Source organism: Emydura macquarii, unplaced genomic scaffold (assembly GCF_026122565.2).
Source record: "Emydura macquarii macquarii isolate MOO-44397 ecotype Brisbane River unplaced genomic scaffold, CSIRO-AGI_Emac_v2 contig_2297, whole genome shotgun sequence".
Lineage (NCBI taxonomy): Eukaryota > Metazoa > Chordata > Testudines > Chelidae > Emydura > Emydura macquarii.
Window position 1 is genome coordinate 1,087,247 of NW_027132434.1, and position 15,278 is coordinate 1,102,524.

Here is a 15,278-nt window from a genome sequence, read left to right on the forward strand (position 1 = left end):
GCAAATTGCACCTGTCGTGGCCCTTGGAGAGAAAGAAAAGCCCAGGTGCTGGCCATAAGGCAGACTATCTTGCTGGAGATGTCACACTGTATTGAAGGGGGCTGTGGAGTGTAAAACCCCTAGTCAGAAGGGAGTGTGACACACTCCTGCACAGAGACAGGTGATGGTTGGAGACCTAAGATGTAATTGGACACTCCTAGAGTGGGCCATGGAGGAAGGGAGGGAGAAATACTGGTACAGTTACCCTAAAACCGTGGCACGTTACATCCGCTTCTTCCAGAGGTTTAAATTAAAAAATGGTTGGGCCAAACATAAAATTATAAAATCTTTAAATATGCAACAGCTTTATTTCAAATTGAACAGTATGAAAAAGCTAGAATAGTTTCCCATGAGAAGTGGTGGAATCCCTCATTATTTTAAACAAAACTGGACATAACTAGAAAATGTACTGTAGAGAACAATCCTGCATTGTCAGGAGATTGGATTAGATGGCCTAAAAGGTCTTTTCCATCCATAATTTTTATTATTCTAACATTTAGAAAAAATAAGATAGAATTTATGGTTAATGGCATTCACCGTTTGAACAGATTGTTAAAGCTATTATGGTATATACCTGGGCATTCTTTGGCTTCCAGTGAGACTACATAAGGAGTAACATTATCCTGAAGAACCTCTGAGAGACTTTTAAATGTCAGGTCATGATCTGTAACATTTACACCTAGAAGGAAAAAAAAAATCAATACTGTATTATCCCCGCTTGTGACCAGAATCACTGAATGAGAAGATGCCCCAATCAGCCAAGCAACAGAAGAGTGAAAATTGACAGGTCACCTATAGGTATGAAGAAAAGCTAACATGTATTCAGAATTTCATATTAATTATGGCTGATTAAAATCAATGATATCACAGATTACTTTATCTGTCTAAAGATAGCAGCAGAAATATCCCTCCAGCTCACTTAAGGAGGGAGGAAGGTAACCAGGAGTTGAGACCAGAATTCTCTCAGTTGTTTTCTTAATGGCTGTTTGATTCATCTTGATGTAATTCCTGCATTGGAGTTCATTTAACAAGCTGTCAAAAATACTATCAATAGCAAGAATGAGGAAAAGCTAGTTCTTTTGTTATTTAGAATTTTGGATGGATGGAGAAAGACAATGAATTAATTTTATAATACTATAGTGCAGATCTTATCTCTCTCCCCAACACAACCTCCAGAAAGTCTAAAGATCAGTGATGTACACGTTAGATTTTAAGGGGAAACTGAGGCAGAGCTGTTCAGTTACTTCCTTTATCTGCAAGGAGAAAGTCCTGGAACTTGTAAGATCTGAATTCAATTACCAACTCTGTCACAGGCTCCCTGGACTTGTGTACAGGGGGGACATTTTCTAATCAACTGTAAAACTGTTTCATCTAAATCAATTTTAAAACCAGATAGAACCATAGCATAGACCTAATTTTTGGAAGACCTGGGGGGTGAGGAGGAGAAGGTCCCAGAACCCAGGTTCCAGCTCAAGCATCTACACTGCAATTTTATAGCCCCACAGCCCAAGCCCAAGTCAGCTGACACAGCCAGCTGCAGGTGTTTTCTTGCAGTGTAGACACACCTTAAGGGCAATATTCTGGCTGCACTGAAGCCAATGTCAAAACTCCCATTGATTTCTAAGAATAATATCCTTACCCAAATATCTCTTTTTTCCCCTCTCAGTTCCTCGTTTGTCAAAAATAGAGACAATATATACAATTGTATCTAATGTTAAAAAAGCACATTTAGACCTAAGACAATGGCTTATTTACCAAAAGACACTTTTTTGAATATACTGATCCCCATGTAGGCTAATGGTAATGGTGACTGCTGTTGGTAATGTAATTCTCCAGGTACTACATTAGCTCATATGTTTTGTGAGTGCCCCTGTAACAAGAATTTCTCTTATGAGGTGGGTCAAAGGAACAGTTTGTTATTGGAAGCTAAGTTGAAGCCCTTTGCCTTAAGTTTCATTCATTATATTCATGACACCTGGAGGTTACTTGGTAAAAAAGCGGCGTGGTCCACTGGTCAATAAAAACAAATAATCCTGAAAATATGGAAAAGTAAATCCCCACCACACATTGATGCCTAGCTCAGTGATCTGGCTGACCTCACAGCTAACAAACAACTGGCATTTTGCAAAAAAATTCAAAGCATTTTGGGCTGACTTTTTAAGAGATCTATGATTACTGTAGATCCTTAAGGGCTTGTCTACATTTACCTTCGAGATTCGGCGGCAGTTGACCGGAGTTACGCAAGCTATGCAAAAAACTTGCGTAACTCCCATCGACTTCTCTGTTCCTCTTCTGCGTGCCGTCTTCACTGCACTGCGCTGACAGGAACCATGTTCCTGTCGATGAAGTGCTATGCCACTTGAGAAGGTGGCCTTAATACGTCGATTTCTGGATTGACTGAGCGGGTCTTCACTGACCGCTCAGTCATTCCAGAGAAATCGATCTGACGGCGGCAAATTCAGTGAAGACATAGCCTAAGATAGATACGTTGCTTCCTCTTCCCTCCCTTTAATCTAACACTCTTTACTTACTTTGAGTCTTACTTATGATGAATCTGGTATTTTGGTATATTTGTTGTATTTGGAAAAATTAATACAAGTTATAAATAAAAAATAAGGACAATATTTGCCTATCCCACAGGAGGACTGGGAGAATAAATTCATTAATATACATGAGGCAGTCATATACCATGGTAATTGAGGCCATATAAAAACCCAAGATAGTCAGACAAACCACACAGCAAGTAGGTGGTAGAAAGAGGAATTTTATCCAAATGTTCTGCTGTCCAATCCTAAAGCAAAACCTATGATGATGCTCTCACACTGTGCCTTCATACATATGGGAAAAAGAAGAAGAGAACTAACACAGATACAACTTTCCTCTGATTCTTGTCTATTAATGTTTCTGAAGCTCATGCTGCTTGCTCCAATTGCTGGAAGGCTCCAACTCAATTTCCTTTGACCTTTAAACTAATCTAGAGATTTGGCTGATGTATCACAAAGTGTCTTAAAATGCAAAAAAGGTACCTAGCACAAGAGCTGCAGTAGGAATTTCACTGGATTTCATCCGACACATCCATTCTGTCTTCTTTGTTTGGAATTCAGAGTGAGATTGTCTCAGAAAACTTATTAGGTTATCAAATAATTGTTTATTCAATTCCTCTTGTATTTCCTAGAAAACATACAATCACACACACACAGATCTTTTATTATACATAGGTGGGGAGACACAGGAGTCCCTTCATTTCCCCCCTTCCCTCTTTTCATTTTACTGGTTGTCAAGAACCCCAAAGCAAATTATCCAGAGTCCAATTCTAAATTAATATTGTTTTCCTGTCAATTATGAACAATGTATGTAATTTATTATGTGGCAGAAGCAAAACTGTTGCTTCCCGTTTTCTCTCAATGCGTTGATCAAATCTCTCAATAATGCAGGGATACTGCATCTTTGTTTAAATGTGTTACTGCACGGCAGGTTGAACAGGAATCTTAAAAATGATTCAGGCACACTGGAGAAAAATGTATTTAGCTATGAAATAGCACAAGTGACCTCTGGCTGTACAAAACAGTGCAATTATTTTCTGGCACAATGTCCATGCCTACTCCTGTTATTCCCTATTGACTTATAGAACACCTGCAAGCATTTCCTGTGTGAATTCTGCAGTTATAGAGGAAAGTCAACATTCAATTTCTTTAAACCTAAACAGTAAGAAATCAGCAAAGGAAAGTATTAGGCTTAAATTATGAAAAAGATATCTTCGGCCACACACGTGCCTTATGTGTCATCATCCCTCTACTCCCTTTTATCCTCGAAGGATGATCTTATACTGATATGGGATATGGGATAAACATGAAAAATAATTTTAAAATACTTGCATTGATTTGTGGCTCTCTACCTACAGCCCAAAATATTCCTTCTGCTGGAATAGGCAAGGAAGTTGTAATCCGGTTTAGGAATATCAGAAAAGGTAATGGGCAGATGGTTGCATCTCTACTATGAAAACATAACCACAGACTTCTAACAACAAAAATCACTTATGGGATTGGCTTTAGGGGCCTGTGACCACCAGCCAGCTGCAGTCCCCTGCAAGCCTTAGGTATCCTAACACTTTATTGGCTTTTTGGACCACTACTGCACATTGAGTACACGGTAGCATTGAGCTGTTTCACCAAGAGCCTAGGTCTTCCCTAGAGCTGAGTGAATCATTTATTTTTTGATTCAGTGGCCAAACAACCCCCCCCGCCCCCCCCCAAAATTTACTTTGTTTCAAACCAAAACCTGAATTTTTTCATTGATTCTTTCTGAAATGAAAAAAAAAATGTTTTAGTTGAACAAAACATTTCAAACATCATTTCAAAATGAAATGTCGAAACTGTTCAGAAAATGTCAAAATGAATCATTTCGACTTTTTCAAAATCCCACCCCACTCTTTCTGTGGCCAAAACCATTCGCTGAAGTTGACTGAAATATTAATAATGAGCTGTATGAGAGCAAGCCCTGATTTAAACATATATTTCTGGTAAACACAGCCAGAAAAGTAGAAAGCCACACTACCTATCACTGCTTTTATGTTTTCAGTCAGTTATATTAAGTTCACCACAAGATGCGAGTTCTTTAAATGGGGAAAAAACAGGTGAGGTGGGAAAGCTAGTAGGCAGAATGTCTTCTGGGATTGCTTCCCTAAAAAACCCCCTCTTCATCTGCTCCATCTTGCAACATTACATTTATTAAAATGTTTTGGACTACTACTTATAAACAACTTAATTTCACAAGGCCTCAAGTAACCAAGAGATTGAGGAAACATTTTATTTTTCATAAAACACTCTGCTTCATTCGAGGTGGTCTTATAGGACTTCTCATGGGGATATAAATGACACTGTTTATAGCAGTTCTTTAGACTACACGCTTAGCCATATTAGCATGTGTCCCTCTTCCATTCTGCAGCGTGCATTCTAATCCATAACAGACCTTGAGATGCCCTACATTCCACAAAATTAAGGTTTAGAGTAGCATAAACTTCACTGGGGGTTAGAAAACACACAATTGGATTAGGAGCAGGCAATGGCAATACACCAGGATACAGCAATGAGGACCATCAGTAAGGTAAGGAGGAGAAGCTTATGCATCAGAATTGGTATGTCCATGGTTGGGAAAAGTTTACCTGTGGTGTTTTTCAGTCTCACTCCACATTTCTAGCTCTCTTCCTGTCTTACCATTGATCTTGTCAGAAGATAAGAAAATCACAGAGAAAAACCAAACCAAACCAGGATTAATTTAAAATGTAAAATTTATAGTTAATATTAAGTAGCAAGACCCACCTTCATTTCAGAATTGATCTGTTTCCATAACAACTGACAAGTAGCAAATCGTAGGCCGCTGTCCTCTGAATCATTTTTACCTTCACTAAAATAGTCAGCTGGAAAAATAGAAATCAAAGGCAATCACAATGGTGTTTATAAAAACAAAACCTTTTTCCCAGGAAAAAAACTACAATGGCTGAAAAGGAAAATGAATGAGGATAGATGTAAGTGAGATAACAAGCAATTATTTATCTACTAACTGCAGAAGGAGTTGGTGAATGAGCTGGCTTTCCCAGATTTGAGACAAAAAGATAGATAAATAAATAAATACCTAGCCCTTATATAACACTTTTCATCAATAGATCTCAAAGCGCTTTACAAAGGAGGTCAGTATCATTACCACCATCTCCAAAATGCAGAGAGGCACAGGGAGGGAAGTGGCTTGCCCACTGTCAGCGGCAGAGCCAAGACTAGAACCCAGATTTCCTTGTCCAATGCTCTTTCCAGCAGGCCACCCTGCTTGGCAACCACCCCATTCTCCCTTGCAGCTGGATAAACTAGCAGCTATCTCCCCTTTTAAAAATCTGCCCCTCCCCAAAGTGTCATACTTGTTTCAGTCTGCCTCACAGCCTACCCAACCTGCCATAGGGTCTCCCACAGTGCCTTGCAGTTGGTCTTTGGTCCCCCTCCATTATTCCACAGTAACATCAGGTCTATATACTAGAAAGGCTTTGCCAGTAGAGCAATACCAGCAACCCCCCCAGTGGAGATGCAGTTTATATCAGAAGAAACTAAAGAACTTGGGCAGGGAGTGTCTTTTTTGAGTGTTTGTACAATGTCTAGCCCAAAGGGGCCCTGGTCTATGATTGGGGCTCTTAGAGTGACACAGTACAAATAATGATTTTTGCCACTATCTTAAACCAGTTCCCCAAACAAAATAAACTATACCAGAAAAAGCACATTTTTGCTCGTATCAGAGTGTCTACACTTGCCAGCATAGCTACATCAGTTGCAGGTGCGTGTGATTTTTTTCCCCACACTCCTAACTGACATAGCAATGCTGGCAAACTTTTAAGTATAGACTAGGTGTAAGTTTCTGGTCCCCATCTCCAACTTTCCCTCACCTCCATGTTGGTTCATTATGGGAAGAAGCTGAGGAACAGAGAGTATCTGGATCTGCACTTGAAAGTTACTGAGCACTTTTTAAATAACAGACTCTTTTTGTTAGCAGTGTCCCAGCATCTCTCTGCTGAGAGCTTTTGCACTCAGCTTCTTAGGTGCTGCTTTGCTTTAGAGAATCTCTAAACCTTGCCTTCAACCAAGAAGTAGAAGCAAAACTGGAAGGAGAAATGAGCAATGCATTTGAAAATAAAGTAATTTTTCAATTAAAAAAATCCCCAACTACAATCTTATTTCATATAGGATTCCCCTTTTAATAAAGTGCATGCAGAGCCTGTAAACTACCTTTAACTCTTACAAATGCAAGTCAGTCACCATGACTTGCTGTAGCTTAGAGGACAGCTAACTACCTGGAAGGGTACAATGGTTGAAGATTAGTTCAATTAACTGTCAGCACAATGCAGGATTGAATACCATTAACTTTTCTCTTTCCAGTAGCAGAGACATGAAATCAAAAACAATGTTACAACAGACTATAAGTTTCCTTAAATAATTAGTTACTGAGAAATTAGCTGTAGTCTAGTCTCTAGAAAGGAATCAGATGGTGGGACTGGAAATGTATCTCTATTGGTGATTAATGGAACCCCCCATCAAAGGTCTCATTGTTTACCTACACTAACAATGCCTCTTAAATGGCTCCAGGATCCTTTGGTCTTTCAGGTCTATTTTTTTTTTAAATTAACTAAAAGCAACACAAACCACCATATTTGTGTTATCATGCCAAAATATCTTCTTGTTTTTATGCTTTCAAGTCTCTAGACAGCAGATTATAGGTGCAAATGGGCACAAAGGTCTAGTCCTGAGAGGTGTAGAGTACCAGCAATTCTGGTTAAAGTTAATGGAATTTGTAAGTACTCAGCATCTTGAAGGACTGGGCCAAAAAGCTGGATAGAGACAGTGCTTTCTTGTGTGTATTTCTTAGGCCTTACTAGAAAGTCTGTGCATATGCAGGGCCATCTCTCGCACCTATATATGCATACCTGGAGTCCATTTTCTGAATGGCCAGAAAGAAAGGTAAACAAAATCAGTGTTTTGGACTGAGATACAGACTTTTACAGGTATTTAGGTGCCTAAACATGCATATAGAGACCTACTGGGATTTTCAATCAGATTTTAATTGGATTTTAAGTCATAATGAGCATTAGATGTATAGGCACTTTTGAAAATTCCTCCAAATGCTATCTGCATCTTTAGGTACCTAAATATCATTAAAAATCTAGTCCTGAGTACAGGGTGGAAGGAAGGGGATGTATGTGTGTGCGTGCGCATGCACATGCAGTGACTGGCCAATATTTTTAACAATGGCCAGATCCACAAGATGCATAATTAAAAGAAGCGGAGCTGATTTGTGTATTTGGCAACTCTTAGATTCTTCTTTTCTTCAGGTTAAAAAAAAAAAAAGATGACACCTACTCAAACAGCATCTGTTTAATCTGAGAATGTCATCTCCTCTAGGGAAATGATAATTAACTAGATATTTCACTTAATCCAGTAGCATGCTATATCTCAAAAAAAAAATCTTTAAAATATTATTCTGAACAATGACTGTTTTACAATAGCAAAATTAGTTAACGTTCGTATTAAGTTTCACTGAACTACTCCCAAAGATAGTGATATCACATATTGGCTGCTAAACTGGAGCAACATCTGTTTTAGCAAGATTAATTTAGCAGAATGTGAACACAAACAAAACTTTCAATAAAAGAAAAATTCTACTGTTATGTCCCACATCTATCCCATGATAAAATCCAATCACTGGCTTAGTTATCTACTAATGCTCTATATTGATTGTTAGAAAACCTAGGTGAGACTTCCCGATCTCAAGCTCCCATCAGACATGCCAGGCCTGGGGGAAGAAAATAATTTTGGATTAATTTTAAAGCAGGTGTTACCTTATATCTCTCTGGTGATAAAAGAGTCTGCAGTGTTTTCCAATGAGATTTAAAATCTGGCTCAACTTCTCTTTTGCACTCTACTTCATTCAAATTGTCACAGCTTTTGACAGCTCTGGGCTTAGCAGGACTAGGAGTGCTGCCAAGGCAGCACGCTCAGCCTGGGAGTAAGGAGAGGATATCCCTCAAGTTGCTCTCAACAGGAACTGAGCAGCACTATTCATAGGTCCAAGGGGAGTCAGTCCTGTCTAGTTCTTCTCAGATGGTGAATACAACATGGGAGCTGAAGGGTGGGAAGCATAAATAATACGGAACAACGGACAAGAACCTTAAGGATACAAAGGGCTTCTCCCTGACCTCTTCCTTACCAAAAATCAGATAAGTCAAGCAAAATATGATCAGCATGCTGAATGACATAATTTCTGATTAGGTAAAAATATTCAGTGCCCATCAATGATGGTTCTCCTTTGGTTTATCAGGGATAATTTACTGGCTTGACAAAAATGTCTGTTTATGACAGTATGGGAAAAAAGTTTTCCTGAAAAAAAGATTTCTATAAATATGAGGAAGGCAATGAAGGCAGAGCACTGGAGATTTAAAAATTTCATCGCAGTTAATAATTAGCTGGAGTGCTTCTGAAGAGATGACAGCTCTTCAATATTCTGTTGGCATTGTGGAGTAAATGAAATCCTTAGGTGGGCATTACAGAATTAAATCAGAATTGAGGCTTATGGGATCAAGTGATCCTTTCTAAAGCATAGCAACATATATCAAAATGTACTAACCTGTTGGTGAACATTTCCTTCTCTTCTTGGAACTTGGTTTAAACACAAAGCAGCCCTAGAGAGTAGCAAGAAAAATGTGAATTTAAGAGTGAGTTTCCATCTCACCAGGATTCTTGAGGCGCACAGGGAGCAAGCAGAAAAAGACATATCTCAATGCTCCATTAAAACAACGTTTATTAATTCTGAACTGGCCAGTCAATGTTTTAAGGAGATTGATGCCATGATTCCAGATGGACTGATTTCTTCAATGTTGCATTTTCATTTCTTTCAAGTGGGAAACCTATGGAAAGGAGTGTCCTATCTGTTCTTTCCTGAGCCCAAAGTATCATCTCTGAACCTTGGGCTGGATTTTTCTACCTTTCCATAGGTTTTAACTCCATCTACCAACCAATATGCTGTGACAAGAAATGTGATTAAGAAACAGTAATTGATAAAGTGAACAAATGAAAACAAACAACTCTCTAATTAACACTTTAAAAATGAACCTTAGGATACTGAGACTAAACAGTAAATTAATTATACCTTATACAAAGAAGATGAATAAATGTAAAATACAAATATTGGAATAAGGCAGAAATAAACAACTATGAGTAAATCTGAATAGGTAAAATGAAGAATAAAGATTGATTTTTCCTCAGGGGCATTGCCGAGATGAAAGAAAGATGGATATATTTGCTTACTGAAGTTCGCACTTTGACGGTAACTACAAATGTAAATAATATACAAATACTATTAAAAAAATAATAATGCAAATATATCACATACAGCTAGACAAAACACCTGGCATGGAAATCAAATGAAAGGTATTCTGTGTTGTCTTTTGCAGTGATAGTATATCCATTGGCAATGAACAGACTAAGTTTCCCGTTAGTATTTACTAATCCCTAATTGGTCATTATGGAGTTTTATTAGCCTTAGTAGAATATTTTTAAAAGATTTATCAGTTTTAACTTTAAATGATATTCACATCTAGCAGATCTTACACATATGAACAGTCCCACTGGTTTCAAGAGTCTCATATGAGTGAGGGATGAAGAAGCAGACCCAATATATCAATAGGATATACATAGTGACTCAAATATTGTATGTGTTTATATTTAGGGCCTTGTGTATTCATGCGAACTTGCAGCAGATTCTACCCCTTGCTGCAGAACTGTGCTCCAAAATCCAAGATCTGATTTTTTAAAATGATGTTTCTAGTCCTACATTGTGAAGACAACCTTGACAATGTGAAAGTAATGTTGTCTTCCTGTGCCTGCAGAAAACTTGAAACAATAGGTCTGCTCCATTTGCCTCACTGAGTTAACTCTGAAACCTAAAGACGGCATTTAAATGTCAATACTATTAACTATTGCACTGTTGATCACTGTAGAAATAACATACAACAGAAAAAACCATCAACAAAATTCAGGTAGTAAACCACAAGGATCAAACTAAGAAATTGCTACCACACCTTGCTTCCTAGAACTATATTCTCTACAACGAATGATGGCAGAAGCTTTTCAAAACACAAAGCGAATTCATGGGTATAACTAAAACCTTGCTTCACCACAAAAGAAAAACTCCTGGGTCTGGAGAATCTAAAGACTCCCTGGAAACAATCTGAAACCATTCTTCACACTTCTTCTCTCAACTAGTGACTCAGAACACAACAGGAAATAATGCAGACATTTTAAGACAAAATGAAAGCAGGTAAAGCATGTCTCGTAATAGAGTGAGAAAGAAAAAAAAATACAAAATATGAAGCTTTCATTCATAGATTAAAAACACAGACTCTGCCTATAGTTGGAAAATAATTCAAGTTTCCCACTGGGGCAAATACTGATCCAGCTCCATTCATGTTAGCAACCTTTGGCATGCTGGTGTACATGAGTACTTACTACCTGTCACCACAGTTTAAATACAGTGTGGATTGGGACTTGTCTACTAGGAGGAAGTTGACCAGAATATTCTTATCAATTTCCCTGTGTAGACAAGTCCTTAGACTTGCTATTAAAACAATTATATGACATGGTGTTTAGTACAGACAAAGCCAGACAATCGGGAGATCAGAGATTGAGGCTTTGCTTAAAGAAGTGCTAAGCTGGCATGCTTAAAATAAAAAGGACAAGAAGACCAGACCAAACCACCATCAAATTAAGAACTGACGGCTTTTTTGAAGACTTATAGGAATCAGATATGATCAGTCACCACCACTTTCTCAAAGATTTAAAGGTGGTTTAAAGGACACAGTTTGATCATCTTAGAAGCTGATTTAGCTAATTAATGAAACACCCTGGTGTAGACATTCTTAAATCAGTTTAAGGCAGTTTAATCAGATTAAGTCAGTCAATTTAAGGTACTGAAACAGATTTAATAAATTCAAAAATTTTAAATCTAGAAGGTACCATTATGATCATCTAGTCTGACCTCCACAATACCACAGGCCACAGAGTTCCACAAGGTAATTCCTGTGCAAAATTCTAAGGCTTGTGTTATGCAAGAAATCAGACTAGATCATTGTGATTTAAGAGTATACACACCATGAAGATACACTGTTTTAACTAAACTGGATACTCAAACTGTATGCAGACTTTCCCTTACTGGGAGAAATAGGGACTGAGTCTTCTCTCCCTAGTATTGGGGTAAATCACCATCTATTAAATTCCATGGAGTTAACTGGCATAAAACTGATGCAAGGAAATGAATAATCAGGTTCACAGTTTTTCCTTTGAGGCTGTCTTGAAAAGGATACCTCCGGAACGTCAAAAGAAGCCAAAAATTCAATTATACATGACATATCAATAATTTCATAGTGATTATGAAAGGTAAAGAGCCCTAGAATTTGTGATAAAGCAGCAGAACCTGCCCTACCAACATTTGGAATTTCCTCCTCATATTTATAGATTTAAGATTACAAATTATCTGTGGAAAAGAACTCAGAGGAATAGCCTCAACAAAGCTCTGTATAGCAGTCATGGGCTTCTTATTCCCCCTGCAACACTGGGTAAGAGCTGAGTAACAAAAAGTAGGAAAAAATAGTTTTCATCATGGCAAAAAGTTAATAGTGGAGCACCTCAAGATTGTGTACTAGGTCCAGCGTTGGTTAATATATTTAAATCAGAAACATGGTGTTCAGCAGTAAGGTAGCACAATTTGCAGATGACAAAGTTATTTAGGTTAGTCAAGGGCAGAGAGATCTGTCAGGAACATCAGAGGGACCACACCAAGATGTGAATGCACAACAAGATGATAAAAGAAGTTCAATATCAATGATTGCAAAATAACGACATTGGAGGAGAAAATTTAAACTACTAACACAGCTTAAAGGATTCTAAATTAATTCCATTAACTCAGGAGAGGGACTTGGGGCGATACTGTGGACATCTGAATAACGACCTCTGCTTATTGTGCAGTGGTAATCAAAAAAAGCAAACTAGATGTTGGGATGCATATGGAATTGGATGGTGAATAATACAGAAATTAGTATAATGCCATTTATATAATCAATGATAGAGCCTCATCTAGAATTCTTTGTCAACCCTCTCTCGAAGAAGATATTGCAGAATCAAAAGGGACACAGAGAAGGGCAACAAAAAAGATTAGGGGCATGAAAAAAACCTCATAAAGAGACAGCGAAAATATTAAAATTGTTTACCTTAGAAATGAAATGAATAAGAGGGGATATAAAATAATAGATTATATAGAGAAGGGAAACTAAGAACTTCTGTTCTCCCTGTCACGTGACACAAGAACAAGGAGATATTCAATGAAATTAAAATATGGCAAATTCAAAACCAAGAAAAGTAACTACTTTCTCCACACAACATGTAAATAAACTGCGGAGCTCATTGCCACATGATGTTGTTGGGGCCAAAGCCTTAGCAAGATTCAAAAAGTGAATGGATGTTTACATGAATAAAAGTAGTAATTAATGCTAACATATACTGCTGGAAGAGATATTAAGCCTTGTGCTTCAGGATTTAATCCAATCTCTAACTATTAGGAATTAGGAGGAGACCATGTGGAGGGCATATTATCCCACCTCTGTCTAACACAAGGTTGCCTGCACACTTTTCCCTGAAACATCTGATACTGGCCACTGTCGGAGACAGGATGCTGGACTAAAAGGACCACAGTTCCAAGAAAGGAAGGCTTCCCATTAAAGATTGTGAAGTGCTCAGATACTATGGCATTGGGAGGCACAGAAGTACCTAAAATAGTCTAATTCTGTATGGCAAGTCCTATATTTCCAAATAAGAACTTCTACCCACCAAAGAAGGATTACTAAATTTAGAATAGAAGATTATGACCAGTAGTGAAAGCACTTCCTCCACTACTCACAAAGGTAAATTATAAGAAACAGTGTAAAAACAGAGATCTGATTAATAATGTCAGTTCAGAGTGGATGAAATCAGGATGGATAAAAATAAATAATTAAAAAAAAATTATTTTTTTTTAAATCAGATAATTTAAATCAGATTTTTTGGATTTTTTTAAAATCATCAGTAAAATACTAAATTTCTCTCTCGTTTAAAAAGTAACCATTACAATTAAATCTCATCACAAACATACTAAACCTACACTTACAGTCTCATAAAAATGAATTAATGGCTCTAGTCTGTCCAGCCTAACTACCAGCTCTTGCTTCTTAAAAGTTCTGGGCTTTCAATTTCTGTTTCTCAGCAGACTAATGTCACATGTGCAAAGACAGACAAAGGCTGGATAGCATTGCTGTTGTTCTGTGCTTATGTAGTGGTGGACCTGGGCCAAGCAGGGTAGAGAAGGTAGTAAAGACACTGTCGTAAAGGCACAGAGAGAATATTTTCATCGTTTCGTATTATTCTCTCAGTGCTGCAAACGTGGCAAAGATGAGAAGATAATTAGAAGAAGAAACGAAAGGATGTTCTTTAATAGCATATAGCTGCAGTGCGCATTTAATGCATCTTTTAGCCAAAGACATAAGTACGTCTTCTCCAGGAATAAAAGAAAATGTTGTTGAAGTCGCAAAATACTCCCGTAACAACCATTTTGCTTCAGCTTCACTGAAGAGAGCAGAAAGATCCAAACTAATTCTCCCTCAAGATGTTCAATGGAATTCTGTGGTTGATTGTTTTGAACAATTTTTTAAGAACTGGCCTAGTCTCAAAAAACTTTGTGAAGAAAACCATGATAAAATAGACGGAAGTATCTCATCCAAAGTATCTAACATTTTATTAAAGAGGAATGTAGAGGATATGCTCAGTATACTGAAGCCTATATCCATAGCCTTAAACAAACGTCAGAGAAATTGTTGCTGCATTGCTGATGCTGTTGAAATTTGGAAAGCACTTCAAGAGACACTGACGAAAGAAATACCTCACCAGAAAGTTAAACTACAGGCAATAAAGAAGCGAATGGATCAAGCACTAACTCCATCTCATTTTCTTGCCAACATTCTCGACCCCAGATATAAAGGTAGACACCTAACTTCTGAAGATGATGCTGCCATGGCATGGGCATCTCAAAATCACTCCTCAGTTATGCCAGTCATAATAAATTTCAGGACTGAAGTGGAACCATTTAAACAGTACATGTTTACTGATGATGTTTTGAACAAAGTCACTCCCCTGAATTGGTGGAAATCATTAGCCAGGCACCTTGAAACAGAGTTCCTTCAGTTGTTAAGCCAACTTTTCATAGTAGTAGCTTCCTCTGCAGGCATAGAAAGAATATTTTCATCATTTGGTATTATTCACTCATAGCTAAGAAATCGACTGGGAGTTGAAAAAGCAGGAAAACTCATATTTCTGTTTCAGTCTATGAATAAAAATGACAGTGAAGATGAGAGCTAATTGTAGAAGTTTTAAGGACAGAGTACATTTAGTGTTGTGATGACTTGTCTGTTAGGAGCAACTTAGGAGACTTCTGCAATTGCAAATGTGAAACATTTATGTAACATTTAAGATTTAGTTTAATAAAATATAAGTGCTATTGTGTTTCTGTGTATGATTTAGTTCTTACCCTTCCTAATGCACTACTGCTCCATCTACAGCTTGACACAGGTAATGAGTATAACATACTATTTCCTAAATTAATAAAAATCAAGTTATCTATGTTCCGAC

General features: G+C 37.6%; 1 protein-coding gene across 8 annotated transcripts in view; it reads right to left on the reverse strand.

The window, feature by feature from the left end:
* ORC3 (origin recognition complex subunit 3) overlaps positions 1-15,278 on the reverse strand; it is a 92,237-nt gene that overhangs the window by 67,763 nt on the left and 9,196 nt on the right. For all 8 annotated transcript variants that reach the window (XR_010922075.1, XR_010922072.1, XR_010922074.1 and 5 more), the window contains exons 2-5: positions 9,196-9,250; positions 5,358-5,455; positions 3,066-3,210; positions 614-718 (exon numbers count right to left, since the gene is read on the reverse strand). Coding sequence is in view for 4 of the 8 variants with exons in the window: in XM_067560710.1 (XP_067416811.1) it covers positions 614-718; positions 3,066-3,210; positions 5,358-5,455; positions 9,196-9,250 (403 nt within the window). In the remaining 4 variants the exon portion in view is untranslated. The remainder of the gene's footprint in view (positions 1-613; positions 719-3,065; positions 3,211-5,357; positions 5,456-9,195; positions 9,251-15,278) is intronic.